This window comes from Lithobates pipiens, unplaced genomic scaffold (assembly GCF_037356315.1).
Source record: "Lithobates pipiens isolate NorthernLeopardFrog02 unplaced genomic scaffold, aLitPip1_a1.2 Scaffold_25, whole genome shotgun sequence".
NCBI classification, from domain to species: Eukaryota; Metazoa; Chordata; class Amphibia; order Anura; family Ranidae; genus Lithobates; species Lithobates pipiens.
The window spans coordinates 31420675-31443879 of NW_027507787.1; the positions used below are offsets into that span (position 1 = coordinate 31420675).

At 41.9% G+C, this 23205-nt stretch overlaps 1 protein-coding gene across 2 annotated transcripts in view; it reads left to right on the top strand.

Moving 5' to 3' along the window:
* Positions 1-23205, top strand: part of HECTD2 (HECT domain E3 ubiquitin protein ligase 2) — a 144586-nt gene that overhangs the window by 73482 nt on the left and 47899 nt on the right. For both annotated transcript variants that reach the window (XM_077454220.1, XM_077454221.1), the window contains exons 4-9: positions 12913-13015; positions 16147-16236; positions 18217-18281; positions 19325-19370; positions 19462-19571; positions 21608-21756. In XM_077454220.1, the coding sequence (XP_077310346.1) occupies positions 12913-13015; positions 16147-16236; positions 18217-18281; positions 19325-19370; positions 19462-19571; positions 21608-21756 (563 nt within the window). The remainder of the gene's footprint in view (positions 1-12912; positions 13016-16146; positions 16237-18216; positions 18282-19324; positions 19371-19461; positions 19572-21607; positions 21757-23205) is intronic.

The window sequence follows — 23205 nt, forward strand, 5'->3', positions numbered from 1 at the left end:
AAAAAAAGCGTTTCAGGGGTGACCTAGTATACCGCCCAGGATGTAAAGCATGGACACACTTCATAGGAGACGTTTACTTGCTAGCTTAAGGAAAAGCGAGGTCTAATCTGGAAAACACCAACTAGCCCTCCCCCGCACCCCGACTGGGAGCACACTGTGCGGTGGAGGGGATTCTCGGTAGCCAACGCTATCCCCCAAAGAGGAGGAGGTCTCCTGGATCCTGGTGGAGGGGTATCCTATAAGTGGCGTGAGAGCATTGCCCGCACCTCGGTTCAACAGTAGCATATAACATTAAAGGGAAAAAATAGGAGAGCCGAGCAAGTCTTTGAGATTGAAGCAACCCACTGAAACTCAACTAAACCAAAAACAACAGGCTTCTGTACCTGTGAACAGGGGATGAGAGGGGTGAGGAACAGGATAAAAAAAAAAAGGGGGGGAGGGGAAGCGTGTCCGCAGTTGAGCGTCCTTCACTATCGAGGGTAATCCAGGGAGCTATGGTGGGACACCCGGAATTAGCGAAATGCCCACATGGTGAGCCCAAGGCTCCCACGTGGCTTCAAACTGAGCCGTAGTGTCTAGTAGGATTCCGGAAAGTTTCTCTTGCACCATAATCCAAGAGATTTTTTTGACTGCGGCTGCAAAGGAAACTTTAGGGAGTTTCCAAGCTTTGGCTATTGTCATTTTGGCTCCCAGTAATATAAAGTGAATTAGTTTATGAGAGTATTTCGGAATCCCGGGGAGATTAGCATTGAGTAGTGCAATGGCAGGACTTCTCGGGATAACATGGTTAGTGACAGTCTTTATTAAGGTTAGGACTTTGGTCCAGAAAGGTCTAATTCTGGGGCATTCCCACCAAATGTGGGCCATGGTCCCCGTCAGAAGACACCCCCGGAAGCAGCAGGGGTCAGCTGAGGGAAACATCAAGGAGAGTCTTGCGGGGGTTAGATACCACCTGGTGAGGACCTTAACGTCAGCCTCGATTAGTGAAACATTTTTAATGCCTTTAAAGGCTCTGGAGAAGGAAGTCTGCCACTGCTCTACCGTCATGCCAAATGCCAGTTCAGTCTCCCAAGCCGTCATGTACGAGGATCTATTAGGTTGATGGGCCAGGGCCTTGTATACCACTGAGACTGCCCCTCTCTGTTCCGAGGCTTGTCCGCACCATGATTCGTACGGAGTGCAGCTTGGGGAGGTTTGCTTACCCGACCAAAGCTGTAGGAGGAAATGGCGGATTTGGTAGAACCTTAAGCGTTCTGAGGGAGGCATCTCTAGTTGGTTCACACAATGTCCCAGGGTAATAGGGCCCCGAGCGTCCAGAAAGTGACCTATGCGATATAGACCCTTATCTCTCCACCATTTAAAAGCCGTGGAGTCCAGGCCCGGAGGGAAATCTGGGTTGTTGAATATTTGAGCTAGTGGTTTTGTATGAGAGATGAGGTGGGGGGATTTTTTCAACCTGTCCCACAGGAGGAGCGATTGTGAGAGGATCGGGGAAAGAATGGGGGGTCGAAGCCTTGGGGGGGACCAGAGTAGCGACTCAATGGTGTAGTCTGGGGCAGCTTGATTTTCAATGGATACCCAGTCAGGTTTTTCCGGGCTATTATAGATTACTGAGAGCTGAGCTATTCTGGCCGACTGAAAATACCAGATCAATCTTGGCAACCCCAAGCCACCTTGTGATTTGAGGACGTACAGAGTTTGCTGGGGGATCCTATAGCCTCTACCCCCCCAAATGAATTTGTTTATTTTAGCTTGGAAAGACCTTAGATGATCCAATTTGATATTGATGGGTATAGCCCTGAAAAGGTATAACAATCTTGGCAGTAAAGTCATTTTAATTGAATGTATTCTACCCAACCATGATAACCCTCCCTTCTCCCATTGTCTCAGATCTTCCTCGAGTTTTCGATAAATGGGGGGGAAGTTTGCGTTGTACAACTGTTCTATCTTGGCCGTTAGGTCACATGTAGAATTTTAAGACCTTTGCCATTGCAAAGGGAGCGGTTTAAAGGCTAAGTTCACCTGTAAAAAATAATAAAAGGCACTTTTTTTTTTTCAGAAAGATACGCAATTTTATTTTTTTCACAGGAGGCTGCAAAGTATTACACCCACACCCAGTGGTTTGCATGTGCAGTGCCAGACTCCTGTGGACTCTTCCTCCAGCTCTTTGCCAGGGGTCTGTGAGTGGTGTGAATACACTTGTATTCCATTGAGAACTACAGGAGCTTACGATCTGTGGTGGATGGGATTTATAGTTTATTCATTTGCAGATCTCTGTGAACATATGACGTGGCTGCGTGAGCATCAATTTAAAAAATGACAGCACCTTCAGGAGTGAGGAACCCCCACTGCATGCGTTTACAGGGGGCTGCAGTTTAAGGGGGGAGGGCGATTTTCACCATGTTACACCCTAAACATGTGTATAAGATGTGGCATGGTACAAAAGATGAAGTTAACCTTTAAGAAGCATTTATGATGACTGCATTTACCAATAGCTGTTTGTTCGCTGTGAGCTCAAAGCTGCAATAAGTTTAGCATTTCACTAGGGGTCCAGACCTATTATCGTAGAACAACTAACATTTAAATGTGATGTTAAAGTCTACATTAGAGCTTTTTTCATCAACTTTGGCTTTACACGAATATCTTCTAAAGAATGTATGCAAATGTGAACTTTAGAAATATCGGTGCTAGCGCAAGTGTTTGGAGGTGGGGATTCCAAATGTAAAAGCAGCAATGAATGAGGACATTCATTTCAAACCTTTCAACCCTTCGCCATGTCATTTTTCGCATCACAATTTTGTGTGCCCAGTAAATAACAATGATATACACATATAAGATTGCCTTTTGTTGATCCTGAACCAATGTACAAATTACAGGGCACACTAAACAGCATTTACAAAAGGTACAAAATGTCAAGACAGAGCAAGGCTTGTCTGTCAAAGTTTTATTATCCAATATAAGTGAAACTTTAAAAGAGTTGGGAGAAAAACATTGGTCGCCAGGTCCACTGTATGCACTGCAAGGATCTTAGCTTAATTCATTGCAGAAGCCTAAGCCCCCATTCACACCCTTGGGACTTGTCATGCAATTTGACAGTTCAAAAATGCATGACAAGTTGCACCTTATTTGTGCCTGTGGAACCGTTTAAGATTGGTGTGACTCTGACTTTCACCAATTTGAAAAAGTTTCCTGCACTATTTTTAGCGATTTCATGTGTGACTTGCATTGACATCTGTGCATAGAATTGCGGATGCATGTGCAAGCCAAACATGAGATCGCACTGACTGGTGGCTTTTAAATTACGCGATTTCAAAGCCGCATTCAGTTTGAACAGGGGCTAAAGCAGTGGTCATCAACCCTGCCCTCAGGGCCCACTAACAGGCCAAATTTCATGTATTACCTTGGGGAGATGCGGACTAGAATACTGCAATCACTGAGCAGCAAATGATATCACCTGTGATGTATTTCAGTTATCTTGCAAACCTGGCCTGTTAGTCAGCCCTGAGGACAGGGTTGATGATCACTGGACTAAAGGACAACCTCACCTTTATTGAATATTATTAATATATCCCCCCCCCCTCCCTTTGAGTGCAGCCCACCTGATAAAATATCTTCCTTTCCCGATGCAGTGATTTGACCTCTACCAAGGCCCCAGCTCTCCCCTTTTTCACTGCACATGCACATCATGTCTCTATTCATTCCTATGGGCAAGCTGAACTCTGAAGGGGAGGCAGCTGGAGGCCACTATGGGAATCAAGCCGTAGCTTGCATGCGCAGTGTGTGGAAGAGCTGACCAGGACCTTGTTGGAGGAAAGATCAAGGTAAGCATCATGCTAGGCAGGCTGCACTTAGGGGGTAAAGATGGAATCATTTTTAAAGTGGACCTAAGTTCAACCATTTTCTACCTCCTCCCTAAATGAGTGAAATAGTCCTTAAATAAATCACTTGAGCCCCTGAGTGCAGCCCACCTAATATTATACTGACCTTTTTTTCCAAGTCCAGCAAACGTTTCTGTGACCTTGGCCCAGCCCTCATATTTTCAATATGCACATGCACACTGCTGCTTTATAATTTGTTGTTGGCAAGCTGTGTTCCCAAGGGTGTGCACAAGAAAGCAATCAGTGAAGCTTTCCAGTAGGCAGGGGGTGGGGGCTTTAAAGGACAACATTTTTTGCCGATATTTTGTACATTTAAAAAAAAAAATGACACTGTAATTTTACATTTTTTTTGTTTTTTATCACTGTTATTGCTGTCACAAGGAATGTAAACATCCCTTGTGACAGTAATAGGCATTGACAGGTACTCTTTATGGAGAGATCGGGAGTCTATAAGCCTGCAAACCCCTCCCCTGCACTTCAGAGTATTCAAAACGTCAAGCTCAGTGTTTTTTAAAACTGGTGTCTTTAAGATGCCATTAACCCGGGAAGTGATGTCATGATATTACTCCCGGATTACTAGAGCCAAGACCCAAATGAGGCATCGGCTTTGTTCGGGTCTTCGACCACCTGGTGATCGTGCCGGCTGGTTGCTTGGACCTCCCAGTGGGATAGGAGAGCCCGGGCAAGCGGCAGAAGGTGGGAGGGGGGGCACGTCCCCTCCCACTGCTTGTAATAACAGCCGAGCGGTTGTTATTCTAACTCCGATTGTTGTGAAGCAATCTATCCCTTGTGAGACCTCTATGCCTGGTCTGTATAAGCAGATATAATCACTGAGGACAATCCTCATCAGATAGCTTGAACTCACCAATACCGATTTCCATCCACAAATGCTTTATTCTGAACATCATATTACAGCAGATGACAGGATACAAATAGATGAACAGGTTGTGGTATTGTGCGGTCAAAAGATGATATTGTCTGTAGCTTACAATGTAGAATACATGAGGCTGTTACTCCATTGATGACACAGGAAGTACAAAAACAGGAAGAAGGGTGGAGCATTACATACAAAGGAAGTATGTCATAATATAAGGGAAATAAACTTGAGAACACAAATGCATTACCACAACAGGTCACTAGATGTCAGCATGTGAACTGAATATAAACGTCCATAGAGAAAATGGTTAGGAAAACAATATATACATAAATTCTATTCCCCGTTGGGGCAGCACAGTTGTTATTACAATAAAGCCAACAGTCCGCTCTAAAAAACAGTAACAATGCATGCAGCTGCATGCATCACCCCATTAAAACCCCTTGAAGCAATATCTGTCTGCAATTTCTTGACTGATACCGATACTTCTAAAAGAGTGAACATCAGCCACCCATAATCAGCCACACTGATAATTGGTTGATCCCTAGCTCTGCAGTAAGTTTACTTAGTACAGGTACTTGTATAGTGCTGTCAATTTACGCAGTGCTTCACATATATATTGTACATTCACATCAGTCCCTGCCTTCCAGGAGCTTACAATCTAAGGTCCCTAACTCACACTCATACATACACATACTAGGGCCAATTTGGATAGGAGGCAATTGACCTACCAGCATGTCTTTGGAGTGTGGGAGGAAACCCATGCAGGCACAGGGAGAACATGCAAACCCCAGGCAGGTAGTACTGTGGTTGGGATTCGAACGGACGACCCTTAGTGCTAGACAGAAGTGCTAACTACTTAGCCATTGCGCTGCCTGTTCCACCATCTACCTTTTCTGTTCCACCATCTACCTTTTTTTTACTCTTCCCTTGCTGCTCCCTAACCTAAATTAGTACATAATAAGACTGCTAAAAGTTTAGGATCTTCAGTATAACCATCAGTTCTTTCCAGGACATACAGTAGATACGGTGGTGGGTGGGATGTATACGCAAGCAGAGGCACAGACCAGCTGACTCTTCCTAACCAGCTCAGCAGGATGGAGCTAGAAGTATCTAAAATGTAAGAATTCTCGTGGTCTCTCTACTCCTAAAGGTAGGAGAATAGCAGGGGTGAGGGTAGAAGAGAAGGGTAAAGCTTAATATAGAGTTTAGGACTGCTTTGATTGCTTTTTTTCTTTAGTTATTCATAAAGGTTATATCAGTGCACTTGCTGAAAGTGGAAGGGTCTACCAGCTATAATCATATCATCCATCTCAGTGTTGTTAAAAGCCTTTGGAACCAATGAATAATAAGGGTTCCTTTTCTAAAATAGGGTTATGATTAGTTGACATTTTAGGGGTGGATAGAGCTTAGTGCAGTTCTTCTGCCTCAGAAGCATATAACTTTGGTAACCACGAAGGGTGCCAAATTCCACATGAATTTCTCTGCTGTTTTCATTTGCTTAAAGAGTATCATCTTGTATGAACAGGCATTTCTCAAAGCCATATTTAAAATTCTAAAATACATTAGAATAGATGTAAGAGAGAGATGCCCTGTTTGTATTACCTGTAAAATGCTGCTTAGGCTAGAAAGTTTAATTAACCACTTGCCGACTGGCGCACGCACATTTACATCGGCAAAGTGGTTTTGTTACCGCAAAACAACGTACCGGTATGTCGGCCCCTTTAAGAGCCATAGCCAGTGTGCATGCCCCTGCTGCACAACGGGGGGTCCAAAGTGGGTGTCTGGCGGGCATGATCTCCGCTGTCCACACACGATCACGGGCACAAGAGCCAGAATTGAGATTTGTGTGTAAACACACAAATCACTGTTCTGACAGGGGAGAAGAGACTAATCTGCTGTTTGTAGTAATTACAAACAGTGATATGTCTCCTCCCCCAGTCACTTCCATCCCCCTACAGTAAGAAACACTCACGAGGGAACACATTTAACCCCTTGATCATCCCCTGCATTTTTTTTAGAGCTAGCACTGATCACTGTATAAATGTCAATGGTCCCAAAAATGTGTCAAAAGTGTCCGCTCTGTCTGCCGTAATGTCGCAGTACTGCTAAAAAATCACAGATCACCACCATTACTAGTAAAAAAATAAAAAAATTACGAAATTGCCGTAAAAATGGCCATAAATCTTTCCCATAGTTTGTAGACGCTATAACTTTTGCGCAAACCAATGAATATTGGCTTATTGCAAGAACAATGCCAATTTTGTTTGGGTACAGCTTTGCACGACCACACAGTGCCGTATCTCAAAAAATGGCCTGGTCATTAAGGGGGCAACTTTTCTGGTCTGTAAGTGGTTAAACTTAACTGTTTTTTTAAAAATTAAACAAATGCCACTATTGTATACATACAGGAATTCTTTGAATGTTGAGGTTGTACTGTCTACAGACATGGGTCAGCCAGCAAAGGATAACCCTGCCCACAACCAGTTTTGAGAGCTTGAACATAAACAGAGGGACGGCCTCTGTCCTTCAAACATCAAGAAAAGACTTTTACTGTATGTACAAAAATGTTATTTCTTCTCCTTTAAGGGACACAAGAATTTTTACACTGTTTGTCAGACAGTCCAAAAGCAGTCCATGTGAGGTGTGGGCAACACAGGAAACAAACACTAAATGTCTAGAAAACTGGGGCTGCCAGAAGCTCAAACAGCTGCCTGAATGATCTCACGCCCAAAACTGGAATCAAATGAGGTTGCAATGTCCACCAGGAGAATGTGTGAATTAAGACCAAGTGGCAGCCTTGCAAATGACAGCCCAAACGACATCCAGACAATGGAGGGAAATTTCTTTTGGATCACGCGAAGGGAGATATGCAAGGAAAATAAAAAACAGCATTTTAGCTTGCACATGATTGGATGATAAAATCAGCAGAGCTTCCCATCATTTCAGATCTACCCCTGAGATTTAGAGTGACCACACTTCCAAGTGCACTTGTAGTACAAAGTGGATTTGCCTTTCGTAAATAACCCCCTAAGTGTATATAAACTGCATACATTTTATTCACAGGCTTGCATAATCTTTACAAACTTTAACCTGCTACTAGATTGACCAAGTATGTGGTAAATGTAAATGGCCATGTACAGCTCAACATTTTATTATGAAAAAATAGGTGTTCTATGGTAATATTAATGCATTTATATAGCATGGATAACATCTAAAGTAACTTGATGTGGAAACATTTTACAATGTACTACTGTATGTCGGTCATTATGTGAAAGTCTTAAAATATGTGCCCTCTACTGTATAATTTACACCACAAATTACAGAAATCTTGTACTCCCTGTTATCTTCCTCCAATTTCATGATAGAATTGTGTGATTTCTTGCTGTGGGGGTAACCTCTTTAAAATGGCAACAGTTATCCCTAGAAAAGAATAGTCATTAGTCATGTATCTACTTTGTCATTATAGCTCATTAGATGCTAAATTGTAGAGGGTTTTAGCCATCCACAGACATACAATTTTTGGCTACATTTGGTACTTATATTTGAATACTTAATCATAACAAGGCAGGGGTAGGAAACCTTTTGAGCACAGTGTGCCAAAAAATATCTTCAAAGACATGAAGAGTGCCGATTTTATAACAAACAAATGTCAGCTTCACACTCTCAATCACGAAAAGGATTTTTTATAAAGTAAATGCTGTAAGCTACTTGAGTAGTAGCGAGAACTCAACATCTTGCACTCACGTCTCAGATCAGCCCCAATTCCTGCAACTCCACACTTCAGATCAGCCCCAATTCCTGCATCTTCACACTTCAGATCAGCCCCAATTCCTGCATCTTCACACTTCAGATCAGCCCCAATTCCTGCAACTCCACACTTCAGATCAGCCCCAATTCCTGCAACTCCACACTTCAGATCAGCCCCAATTCCTGCAACTCCACACTTCAGATCAGCCTCAATTCCTGCAACTCCACACTTCAGATCAGCCCCAATTCCTGCAACTCCACACTTCAGATCAGCCTCAATTCCTGCAACTCCACACTTCAGATCAGCCCCAATTCCTGCAACTCCACACTTCAGATCAGCCCCAATTCCTGCAACTCCACACTTCAGATCAGCTCCAATCCCTGCAACTCCACACTTCAGATCAGCCCCAATTCCTGCAACTCCACACTTCAGATCAGCCTCAATTCCTGCAACTTCACACTTCAGATCAGCCCCAATTCCTGCAACTCCACACTTCAGATCAGCCCCAATTCCTGCAACTCCACACGTAAGATCAGCCCCAATTCCTGCAACTCCACACTTCAGATCAGCCCCAATCCCTGCAACTTCACACTTCAGATCAGCCCCAATTCCTGCAACTCCACACTTCAGATCAGCCCCAATTCCTGCAACTCCACACTTAAGATCAGCCCCAATTCCTGCAACTCCACACTTCAGATCAGCCCCAATTCCTGCAACTCCACATTTCAGATCAGCCTCAATTCCTGCAACTCCACACTTCAGATCAGCCCCAATTCCTGCAACTCCACACTTCAGATCAGCCCCAATTCCTGCAACTCCACACTTCAGATCAGCCCCAATTCCTGCATCTTCACACTTCAGATCAGCCTCAATTCCTGCATCTTCACACTTCAGATCAGCCCCAATTCCTGCAACTCCACACTTCAGATCAGCCCCAATTCCTGCAACTCCACACTTCAGATCAGCCTCAATTCCTGCAACTCCACACTTCAGATCAGCCCCAATTCCTGCAACTCCACACTTCAGATCAGCCTCAATTCCTGCAACTCCACACTTCAGATCAGCCCCAATTCCTGCAACTCCACACTTCAGATCAGCCCCAATTCCTGCAACTCCACACTTCAGATCAGCTCCAATCCCTGCAACTCCACACTTCAGATCAGCCCCAATTCCTGCAACTCCACACTTCAGATCAGCCTCAATTCCTGCAACTTCACACTTCAGATCAGCCCCAATTCCTGCAACTCCACACTTCAGATCAGCCCCAATTCCTGCAACTCCACACGTAAGATCAGCCCCAATTCCTGCAACTCCACACTTCAGATCAGCCCCAATCCCTGCAACTTCACACTTCAGATCAGCCCCAATTCCTGCAACTCCACACTTCAGATCAGCCCCAATTCCTGCAACTCCACACTTAAGATCAGCCCCAATTCCTGCAACTCCACACTTCAGATCAGCCCCAATTCCTGCAACTCCACATTTCAGATCACCCTCAATTCCTGCAACTCCACACTTCAGATCAGCCCCAATTCCTGCAACTCCACACTTCAGATCAGCCTCAATTCATGTACCTTCAGACCTCAGATCACTGCCCCCTGTAAATCTATTTCACCATTGTAACCCCACTGCTCATCTGCCCCATCAATGTACCTCCCTGCACATCTGCGGCACCGATGTATCCCCATGCTCTTCTGTCTCACTACTGAATCACCATCTCATCTGTCCTAACACTGAACCCATCTGCCCCATCACTGTAACCCACTTTCTCATTTGCCCCACCAATGTACCTCCTTCACATCTGTCCCACCTCTATACCCCCTGCTCTTCTGCCCCACCTCTGTTCCCCCTGCTTATCTGTCCCACCAATACACCCCTTTTCACATCTGCCCCACTGCTCTACCCCCTGCTTTTCTCTCCCAACACTGAACCCCCCTGCTCATCTGCCCCATCACTGTACCCCCCTGCTCTTCTGTCCCACTGCTGAAGCCTCTTCTCATCTCTTCCACCATTATACCTCCATGTACATCTGCCCCACTGCTGTATCCTTCTGCTCTTCTGTCCTACCTCTGAACCCTTTCTGCTCATTTTCCCCACCACTGTACCCTCCTGCTCATTTGCTCCATTGCTGTACCATCTTCTCATCTATGATATGCGTGATATACAGAGTGGTGAAAGGAAGCAGAGGTGAGACACAACTATCTGTCCTGGGACACTCATCCTGCTGATCCACCTCTCGCATCCGGCCCATGTGATGTATAGGATGTATGTGACGTATGGGATGTATGTGATGTCAAGCATCTGGAATGGATGCACAATGATGAGCTCAGGTCAGGGGTATTTTCTGAAAGTAGTGGACCTGTGTGCAGGATTATATGTTGGGCCCCCGCAGCTGAGAAAAAAATGCAGCACTCTGCGCCGCAGCAAAAGTTGGGTGTGATTTTCAATTTTTTTTCGATTTTGAATCTTTGCGCTGAATACTGAATGTGGCTTAAAGGGACACAGAGTGGAGGGGTCCAGTAGTAAGAAATGCAAAGGTTCAGGAATCATTTCGACAAAGTTCCCAGAAGCTCAACAGTAATTCTATAAACTGTCAGCTGATTGTGGTTTTGTCAATCACAGTGAAATTCCTTCTTTCTGAGATTGGTAGTGGCAACCAAGCGAGTTATCTTCCTCCAGATGGTGGACAGGGCTAGCAGGACTGTGATTGGCTTTAGCAGTGGCCAATGACAGTCCTTCTCCTTCTGGAAACAGGGACCCCCCCCCCCCCAGCAGATCTGCACCCAATCTTTTCCTCATCACAAAAGCTGACGATCACAGGTACAGCAAAGTAAGAGAACCAAACAGTGTTTCACAGTGCCCCCCCCCCCCCCAATGCAGGTGCGGTGTGGGGAATTCTGAAATTGGAATGCATTAGTGCCCACTGACACTTTCCTGCGCTGCTCTGCTGAATGGAGAGGGAGTTGAGTGCCAGCAAAAGAGGCTTCGAGTGCCACTTGCAGCACCAGTGCCGAGGGTTGCCTAACCCTGTAATAAGGGATTCAGATCTAGTATCAAACTATTACAAAAATTCCTCAATGGCTTAAATGATACAAAACTCTGCTGCTGTGCATGGAATTAAAAGAATTAAGATAAATCGCGTAAAAGATGTAAACATGATGAAAACGCAACTCAGCATACTAAAACCCGAATAAGGATTATATAAGATTTTGTTCACACACTTTGGTCCTTACTCATAATTATTAATTCTAGAAATATCTGGGAGTTAAAATTGGAACTCACAAATAATTCAATGGCAAGATCATTGAGCCTCAATTTTATGTCAGGCTGTTTTGTTTGCATGAATATTGATTAATACTTAGAATGCAGCAAGAGCACAGAGACTTCCTGATGAGGGGCAATGGGGACTCATCAGAGACAGGATCTCTGGAAGATGATATTGCAGATGTCATTTCAGTTTTTACTAGGAATGAATCTTCAGTTTATCTGACATTGACCTTTTGACTTGACATTATGAATATTCTGCATTTAACAATAAGCCCTTGTACACACGGTCGGAGAATCCGTCGGAATGTGTCCTATCAGACCGTTTTGTCGGATAATCCGACTGTGTGTGGTATGCATCGGACTGTTTCCATTGGAATATCCGTCGGACCCAATTTTCCAACTTGCTGGAAATATTTTCCGACAAACTGGTCCGATAGGACATACTCCGATCATGTGTAGAGAATTCCGATCGAACCAAGTGCCACGCATGCTCAGATCAAATTCCTACATCAAAGCTATTGGCTACTAGCCTGAACGTAGTCCAATCATAACGAAATTACGTCATCACGTTCTGAACAATCGGATTTTCCTACAACTTTGTCCGACCGTGTGTATGCAATAGTTTCGGACAAAATCCGTCAGACAAAATCCGACGGACAAAATCCGACGGATTTGGTTGTCGGAATCTCCGACCGTGTGTACAGGGGCTAAGACATTTCCAATTGTTATTTATTGACAACACCAATCAGTCACTGACTAGGTAAAATCAAACGTAATTGCTGATCAGAAACGTTTACCATGTTAGGGGGGCACATCTGTGGGTGCCCAGAATAGCAATTTTTAAGTCCCAATGTATAGCTGATCTATCAGGCATGCAACCCTATAACACTGATTCTCCCCCTAACTTGAATCCAGTTGCTAACACTAAATTCCTAAAGAACTATATTTGCTTTGCCAGCAGCCAGAAGCACTACTAAAACATGTGCCAACTAACCGTAAGTTGCAGGCGCATTAAAGTAAGCTGAGGTCTTTGTATCTTACTTAACTATGTCAGGTATTACAAGAAATTATTATTATATCTTTCTTAGATAAAGAAACCAGGGCTGTATTGTTTCCTTACACTTGTGTGTTATGTTTTGCAGGACAGACCTGGACAAAGCCAAATCAACAGGGGAATGGAAAGCTGTGCACGATTTTTATTTAACTACGTTTGATTCATTCCTGGAGTTAAATGCTGCTTTCAAGGTAGCAATCTATAGCATTCTGTGGAAATCTTTTTTACTTTTGTCAGTAATGTTTTTTTATAAAGAATATACCGCAGTTGCTCTCACTTGGATATCAGAGGGATATAGAATAGCAAAACAAAAACTCACACTGGAGTCAGCAGGCTTAATGATGAGTAATGCTAAGTGAAGGTAAGTATTAGCACATACAACCTTTAGTTGGGCAAGTTAAGGAAATAGCATAATCAAACACACACATACAAGGCACACAGAAGACTTGAGGTGGTAAGAAAAACATGTTTTGTTTTACTATTTCAGTTACATAAGCCCAAGTTATTTCTGCTCTATTATAATTATAGGATAGACTTTGTGGCACCCCTATGCATCTCTCAAGACTGTTTGCCAGCATTTGATTGACAGCTCCTCTGCATTTTATAGTCACTGTTGTGTCATCTTGCACCTTTAATTCTGCATAGGGGGTTATTTATTAAAGGCAAACCCACTTTGCACTAAAAATGCACTTGGAGGTGCAATCGATGTAGATCCGAGGGCGACATGTAAGGAAAATAAAAAACAGCATTTTAGCTTGTGCATGATTGTATGATAAAATCAGCAGAGCATCCCCTCATTTCAGATCTCCCCCCCCCCCCCCAGATTTACAGCGACTGTACTTCCAAGTGCACTTGTAGTGCAGAATGGATTTTTCTTTAGTAAATCAACCCCATAGTCTCAGAAAATGGCACAAGAATTCATTTTCATGGCCTGCTTAACCAGGAAAAAAAACGAAGTTCCAGAGATGCAGCTGATACTTTTTTGTCCCCATGTTGTGTAAAGTTGACCCACACTTCTATAGTATTTGGTCACAAATTGGTTTTGTTTTGATAGTAAGATGTGTTCATAGAATGTTGCCAGCAAAATCTTATGACATCCACATGTGAAAGTATGTGAATACACAATGGGGGTTATTTACGAAAGGCAAATCCACTTTGCACTACAAGTGCACTTGGAAGTGCAGTAGCTGTAAATCTAAGAGGTAGATCTGAAATGAGTGGAAGCTCTGCTGATTTTATCATCCAATCATGTGTAAGCTAAAATGCTGCTTTTTATTCTCCTTGCATGTCCTCCTCAGATCTAGAGTGACTGCACTTCCAAGTGCATTTTCAGTGCAATTTCAAGTGCACTTTGCACTTGTAATTTGCACTTGTAGTGCAATGTGGATTTACCTTTCGCAAATAACACCAGTGTTTCTGATTGTACAGTCCCACCGGTGAAAGAGCATTAGGAGCACTATGTAAAACTGAACAAATAAGATCGAAGACTACTAAGATTTAAAACACTAAACAGGTCCTCCCAGGACCTCCTGCTTTCTAACTCCCTTGTTACCTCCTCTCATGCTCGCCTTCAAGACTTCTCCAGAGCCTCTCCCATCCTCTGTAACTCCCTGCCCCAGCCTGTGTGACCAGCCCCTACCCTGTCCACCTTTAGGAGATCCCTGAAAACTCATTTATTCAGGGAAGCCTATCCCACACCCACCTAACAACTGTCCCCAAGCCACCCCAATTAAATCATTCTCTGCAGCTATTACCTTTTGTACCACCACCCCCTCCCTTTAGAATGTAAGCTCTACGAGCAGAGCCCTTCTATACCTTTTGTATTGTACTGTAATTGTGTTGTCCCCCCCTATACATTGTAAAGCGCTGCGTAAACTGTTGGCACTATATAAATCGTGTATAATAATAATATAATAATTTAAAACACTATGGGGGAGATTTACTAAAACTGGTGCACACAGAATCTGGTGCAGCTGTTCATAGTAACCAGTCAGCTTCTAGGTTTCATTGGCAAAGCTTAATTCAACAAGCTGAAGTGAGAAGCTGATTGGTTACAATGCACAGCTGCTCCAGATTCTGGCTGTTCCAGTTTTAGTAAATCTCCCTAAGATTTACACATTTGGGTTACTACAATCTATTCAGTGTTATACGCCGATCCTCCGCGATTTTGGAGCTCTGGGCGGCTTTCAGCCACCTTCGGCCCTTCTCGGCGGCCGAGAGCGGCCGAAAGCTGCCGAGAACGGCCGAAAGCTGCCGAGAACGGCCGAAGGCGGCCGAAAACCACGAGAAGGGCCGAAGGCAGCCAAGAACTACCGAGATACACAGGACATCTCGGCGGCGCCATTTTTAAAATCTGAAATAAACACTGACAAGGGGACAATGATGCACAAGGCTGCATTACAAGGCTGCAATGATGGACAAGGCTGCAATGATGGACAGGCTGCATGACAAGGCTGCAATGATGGACAAGGCTGCATGACAAGGCTGCAATGATGGACAAGGCTGCAATGATGGACAGGCTGCATGACAAGACTGCATGACAAGGCTGCAATGATTGACAGGCTGCATGACAAGGCTGCAAATGACACTGATAAGGCTGCATTGATGGGCATTTAAATGTAAGTTTTTTTTTCCTTAAAATTCCCTCCTAAACTGGGGGGGGGGGGGGGCGTGTTATACGCCGGCGCGTGTTATACACAGATAAATACGGTACAACTCATCTTGTATTTGGGTATTATGTGACCTCACGTTAATTTCGATTTTTGTTTAAATCAACCTGATGACAATTTTTTTTTTGTGATTAGTAATAAGTGCAGTGAGTCATTATTTGTGCCCACGATGGTCATATGCACATCCCTTCTATAGTATGCTGCATGGTATCAGTTATTAGAGTGAACATTAGCATTCTATTCTATGAAAACTTGCTAAAAGTATAAAATGATTACATCTCCAATCCTATTACTAAATTTACATTGCAAAAATGGGGTGTGTATAAAACGTATAAAATAGTTATATTTTGTGATTTAATATCACCCTGTCTTAAAGCATTATACTGCCTATTGATTAGGCCAAGGATTTTCTCTTCAGTGTTGGTAATTAGCATCTATAATTTTGCACATTGTAGGATATACCACTAAACAGACACCAATATTGCAAATGAAAAATAATATTCCTTCACATATACACTGAAATGTGATGCTCAGTAATCTTATCCCTACCATTTGAAAATACATTTAGTTTGCATTCAAATACAGGACATGTGTAACATTTATAAAATGAAAGCTTGTCCTCCGGTAGTAAGTTATTCTTTTCCTTTTCACAGAGAGATGTAAATACTTCTGTCAACACTGTTGAGGATTCTAGAATTAATACAAAATTTTTAAACACTGTCTACGATGCCTTATTAAATACTGTAAGTATGAGAATTTAAAAATTTCATTTTTTGTACCGTTACATTTACTGACTAGATAATTTTCTGGGATGGGAAGCTTAGCCAGTACCTGTCATTTGTGTGAATCTATGTTACTGCATGTACAATTAAAATATATACTGAGCCCTTGACCTGTGCAGTAGTACAGAAATGTGGTCTTGCCCCAGTAGCATTGACAGCTGGAACAGACATACAGGATATGCTATGTGATACTTATGATTATGGATCATTTACCCTGAACTGAATGATCCTCATTGCAATATAGTGTGTGTGTGTGGAGTAAAAACATACAGTAAACCCCCCTATAAGCTCAAAGTACTAACACCCTTATCTTCATGCCAAGGCTTACAGCAATCCATTATTAGTGAAGTAGGATCTGTGTAAAGGGTAACTGCCAATATATATATATATTTTTTAATTCTTCTTTATTTCAAAACAAAAAGGAGGTGCATGTGTCAAGTCAGAAAATCAGATTACATTACAATATTTAGTCAGCTGTTTAAATTAACCCAACCTACAACCTAATCAAGGCACAGTAAAAGAGAGTTCCATCATAATAGTGCTGACAACATGTCGGGCCTCATAGGCTGTTCAATCATCATCATTGTTACTGACCCAAGTCTGACAATGGCTTATGCGAAGTTTTATGCAATGCAACATCATGGAAAAACATTTTTTGTTTAAGTGGGGAAGTATAGTAAGGCAACTAACTGATAGGCCCAAACAGGAGACATATGATAATACATTTGTTTCAAGAGTGTGGCATTCTCTGGTTAAGTACTAATGGACGGGTACAAGCTACTGAGACAGAAGTATACTGCGGAGGGAAAGAGGGGGGGGGGATAATTAACCAAGCTATACCAATAGGAAAAGAGCTTGGGGTCGGGAGTGAGGGAAAAAGGAGAGGAGAAACCAGTGGGGGGGGGGGGGGGGGGGTGCGAAAGGAGAGGGGAGAACAAGTCAGGTGACCAGGCAGGATTTAGTGGTGCAGTAAGTGCAGAGTATGAGAAAGGAAAGCGAAGGAAAGTAGAGCAAGTTAAAGTGATACCCTCAGCCCATGTGGGGGGTGGGGGAGCTAGACTGGCCCAATGGGTCAGGTGTTTTGAGCCGTCTCTTGGAGGTAGGCATCTGTATATGTGAAATATTGCCAGGGTCTCCAGGTCCCACTGAAGGTCTCCTCCCTGTTGTGCAGGGTGGCGGTGAGGTCCTCCATGTCCCTTAACTCATTCACTTTAGCAAACCACAGGGACTTGGTTGGTGGGTTCTCTGATCTCCAACACAGGGTGATGCAGGCCTTTTCGCCGCATTCAAAAGCTGAACAGTCAAGGAGTTCTTATATTCTTTAATGGGTCATTCCGTCAGGTGGAGCAGACAGGCCACAGGGTCACCCTCCAGAGATACATTAGTTAGGTGCCCGATCGTGCTAGCTACCTCGCGCCAGAAGGGGGCAAGCTTATGGCAGGACCAAAAGACATGCAACATAACTGCCAATATATTGATATAACATAGCATATATTGTACATTCATTTCTGCAGTATGGTGACCTTATTTACTGTATTTATGTGGCTATAGTTTGTGTAATTTACTTTAAGGATACATTTTCACTTATGTTACTCTATACTAGTAGATCTATGGATATAGGCAGACAAAGGATCTGAAAATCTCACATTTTCCTGTCAAGTTACAATTTCTCCCACCCCTCCTACCTACCAAGTTTGGCTGGTAATTTAATATGATAGATGGTATAATTGATCACCCTAGAAGAAGGTGACTTCAAGCTCAATTTTTAACAGTAAGTTTAGGATTTTCATACAATGTCAGCTGTCTATGCCTCTAGATCTACTGTTTATTCTGGCATATAGCTTTTACTGAAGGTAACTTTGCTTACATATATTTGCATTTGTGCTTACTTCGACTTATCTTGTCATTTCCTGACTGCCAAAGCCATTTTTTTTTTACCAGGCTCAAGATATCCAGAAAACAGTGCTAAAAGGGATTATTAACAGTCTTTTAAGAGAATGGAAAGGGTAAGATAAGTTCACTGTCTCTTCCTTCAAATAAAACATTACAATTTTTCTAGCTGCCTTCTTGTGGTTATTAAATTATAGGTATAGCCATACATTTTTTATGATTAAAGTGGTAATGGTAGGAATGGTATAAACTCCTGTCTTCTTTCCTACATCAGACATTTTTCCCATCACTTTCTATTCCAAAGGCACAATAAAAAGTGTGAAGAAAAGCCCTCTTGGACAGTGCTCAATGCTAAAGGGGTTCTCATTGATACATTTCCCCCTTTAGATTTGAAAAAAAGTATGTTATTGGGGAAGGGTTAGTCCCCCTGCAAGGTTTATCTCAGTTGATGCAGTTTACACCCATTTCTCCACATTTTGTGTCATGTCACAGAGATAAAAAGTGCCATTACTAAATCCTATATCCCACTGAGATGGAAAGCCCCCCCCCCCCCCCCCCCACACACACACACACACACACACACACACACACACACACACACACACACACACACACACACACACACACACACACACACACACACACACACACACACTATTTCCATGTGGATACAGAAAGTAGTAAAAATCAGGTCTATGGAGAATGTTGTACTTTCTTCCCACAAAAAACATGGTTCTACTGGACTGCCTTCCTGTTCTCAGAAGAGAGCAAGGCCCTTTTTCATGGGGAACCATAGACGTAGGAGATTAGCCAAAAGGTTCACCCAATAACTCACTCTAGCAACTATTGATTCAGTGTGCATATATAATTTTTATGATTAAGAAATCTGTAAACTAAGTTCTGCTCTGTGAGTTTAAAATAAAGAATTTGCAAAAAAAAAAAAAAAGGACTGTTACTTACTGACAGCAAAAAGACCCTGAAGGATGTTGTAATGCTTCCTTACACTATTAAAACCATTTTTTTTCAGTGGTTAATTAATGTCATAAATGTATGTAAGAAAATATTGACAATGAAGAAGTTGTATTTCTTTTCAATAATATGTTTGAACCATTAAATATTTTGCTGTGCGGGACACTAACAATTCAATATGTTTTATTAGGCCAAGAACAAAGGATGACCTTCGAGCCTATTTTATTCTAACACAGGTCAGAAGATTTTGACTAGTTCCTAATTTAATGTTTTTTAGAAATTCAGGATGTTTTTTGTTGCTAACTTGTCTATAATTGTATTTTTAAGAATCCACAGTTCAGCAGCACCTCTACTTATGTCATCTACGCACATCTGCTTAGACAAATCACCACACTGTCAGACGCGGACCACAATTTGTTAATACATTGGTTCAAAAAGTAAGGACATTTCTCTTATTTCAAGTCAATGTCAGTCTTATTTTCTTGGTGGTTGGTGTGGGCAGGGGGAGTAATTAAGGTCTTTATGAATGTCCCAGCTCCAGATAATTCTTGCTTCTAGTCACATTTTTAACAGCTACAGGTGTTCACATTCACTCAACATGCCTAAAACATAAAAAAAAAATATGTTTTTGCCTTTTGGATTTTTGTTTGGAGCAGACTTCTGAGCATTTGAAATGAGGGGAAACTGAAAAAGAAAGGCACACTGCAATATCATACAACAGTGAAGTCAAGCTTCAAAATCTTTAATAATCTGATAATCTGATAATGATCCGATAAGAACTAAATGGGTCGAAATCTCTGGTCTCCAATCAGAGATGTCTGAAAAGTCTGAGCGGGGGGACTATTACGGTACACATAAATAGATTAATACAAAGTAAGAAAAAAAAGGAACAGATATTACATAAAAATAATACAATTTATTCAAAAATAAAAAAATGTTACAGTATCAAGTTGTATCACAATTTCATAGGGGAAGATGAGGTATTTAGACTAGTTTCGCTTCACAGCTTCTTCAGGAATTACCTTCATCTATATGCCCTTACCCCTGGACAGACCGGAGCCGAACTGGGGAGAGAAATAAGCCTTACCCATGCCGACCGGATCCTGGGGATACACCTGGCCACTAGGCAACTGATGATCCTTATCCTCAAATATTGCTCCAATTGGGAGCCTGTTTGTTCCATACACCAAGTTGCTTTGTGTGGCCCTTGCTGATCTCTAATTTGATATTGACCAACCCCGTTGGGACCCTGGGATCCCTCTCTCTATAGAGCTAACTTTAAGGATATTGGTCGGCAGTTGGGGTTCATTCCCCCTTCCCAGTCACCGGGTAAGGCTTATTTCTCTCCCCAGTTTGGCTCCGGCTTGTCCAGGGGTAAGGGCATATAGATGAAGGTAATTCCAGAAGAAGCTGTGAAGCGAAACTAGTCAAAATACCTCACCTTCCCCTATGAAATTGTGATACAACTTGATACTGTAAAAAAAAATTATTTTCTAATAAATTGCATTATTTTTATGTAATATCTGTTCCTTTTTTTTCTTACTTTGTATTAATCTATTTATGTGTACCGTAATAGTCCCCCCGCTCAGACTTTTCAGACATCTCTGATTGGAGACCAGAGATTTCGACCCATTTAGTTCATATACAATTGGGATGAGGGTGCACAGTAGTACTTTGTAATCTTTATTATATGTGAGGCCACCCATTTTATAATGATCCGATAAGGAAATTTGCTGGCACAGTACAGATGGGTAATTACTCCATAGCCCTCCCATAACATTAGAACAAAAGAGAAGTTACAGACGATTTTTTCAGTCCTGGAAGTTTTAGAAAGGAACATTTAAATGGGTGAGCGGCAATTTTAATATGCAGCATATCAAAGATATCACATAGCATTTCAAAGATGCTATGTGAACGGGAATGGGTAATAAATGCAAAGTTGGTGTTACTACAATTTGACTGCTAAAGTGGAAATACACATTGACTAGTTTCTGTATGTAATCTGTATCCAGTCCAGCAGCCAGTAGACATTCTTTATTACCAGTTACATCCACTTCTGAAGGTTAACCCACCAAAATGCCACTAGAGTTAATTTGGATTTTCCATTTGAGCAGTCCAAGATTTCATTTATTTTGCTCAATTTAGTTGAAAGAAGAGTGTGTCTAGGAACCAGGCATAGCAGAAGGGGATGGAAGAAAGCTAAAACACAGGCAGGCAGAGTTCTCCCTGATATTTCAAACCAGCATAGCCAATCTGTTTATAATTCCCATGGCTAAACTCTACTACCATTCTAGTCAAAGAGGAATAACCATCTTTGGTTGGATTTGTTGTATTGAATTACATGAAAAGCACAATTGCTTATTTGTTTGCTATCATTAGTAGTTCATTATACAGTTTTCTTATTTAAAGCTGATGTTTAAAGTTTTTTGTTTGAAAAATAATAATGAATTTGTTTTTTGTTTGTTTTTGCTAGGATGTCACCAAAGCGTTTCAAGCAATTGGTTGACCGATTGTTACAGTTTATATCCTTGCGCCTCTTTCCTGCAAAGCCTGAAGAGTTTCCATCAGTTGTAAAATGCACTTGGTGGATTCCATCTGCAACCAAAGTGCTAGCTTTGCTAAGTAAGTTAAAACAAAAATATGATTTGCAGCTCCTAGGACTGCTGCTAGTTAACATATTTGTTCTAATGTGTGTTTTCACCAAAAAGTGATTCTTTTGGTAGATGCCAACTGCTTGAATTACTCAAATTCTTACTACCTGCAACAATAATGAAGGGTTCTACTTGTTGAATTTTTAGTTTACATTAAAGAATAATGTACAAAAGGAGCATGACTCAGTAGTAAAGGCTACGCATGGATTGGGTCATGCTGATAGGGACCAACATTCATTTTTTCTTGTCAGGCCAGCATTTACCCATGACTAAAATAGGTTTTAATTGTACAGACCCTTTAATTATTCTTCGTCCAGATGGTCCTGCAGTGCTTACAATTACATTTCCATATATATGATTACCACGAGAAAAAAAAATCATACAAGTTGAAACGAACGCTTCTTATTCTTTAACCACTTAATTTCGGGACACTTTCTCCTCCTTCTTGCCCAGGCCAATTTTCAGTTTTCAGTGCTTCCACACTTTGAATGGCAATTATTCATTCATGCAACACTGTGCCCAAATTAATTTTTTACCATTTAGCTGTCTTTGGTGGTATTTAATCACCACTGGGATTAGAATTTTTGCTATAGAAAAAAAAAAAATACCAAAAACTTTGGAAAAAAAAAGTTTTTCTTTGTTTCTGTTATAAACTTTTGCAAATAAATACTTTTCTTCATACATTTTGGCCAAAAATTATTCTGCTACATTTCTTTGGTAAAAAAATAACCTAAATCTGTATATTATTTAGATTGTGTAAAAGTTATAGACCATACAAACTGGTATATATATTTGAAGATTGATCAATCCTAATGTACTTATGGCCAGTCTCAATTCTTGAGGCCCTAAAATTCCGGGACAGTACAAATACCCCACAAATGACCCCTTTTTGGAAAGTAGACAGTCAAAGGTATTTAGTAAGAGGCATTGCAAGTTTTGTGAAGTTGTCATTTGGAAATAAATACTGTCAACAGAGCAGTACAGCGTCACCATATGACTGGTGTGACGATGATCAGGGACACTGACTGGTGACAGTATGTAAAATAAATAAAATTAATATTCTTTTTTTTTAAACACATTTTTCTTCTTTTATTCACATTCTGTGACCAGAGCAGTACAGAGTCACCATAGTGGCACTGTACAGCTCTGGGGAGGTGATCAGGAGGTGATCAGGATTTTTTTTACACTGATTCCTTAAATCATTGTAATGAATGGCATTAATTCATGTGCCATTGTGTACATTTTTGATGTCTGCGATTGGCCACAGCTATCACATAGTACAGTCCCCTGTGATTGCCCTTTACCATGTGATCGCTGTGACCAGTAACAGAGATCACAATAGCACACAATGAATTGCTATGAATGACAAGCCATTGTGTTCAACTGACATGTGATTGGCCCTAGCGATCACATGGTACCA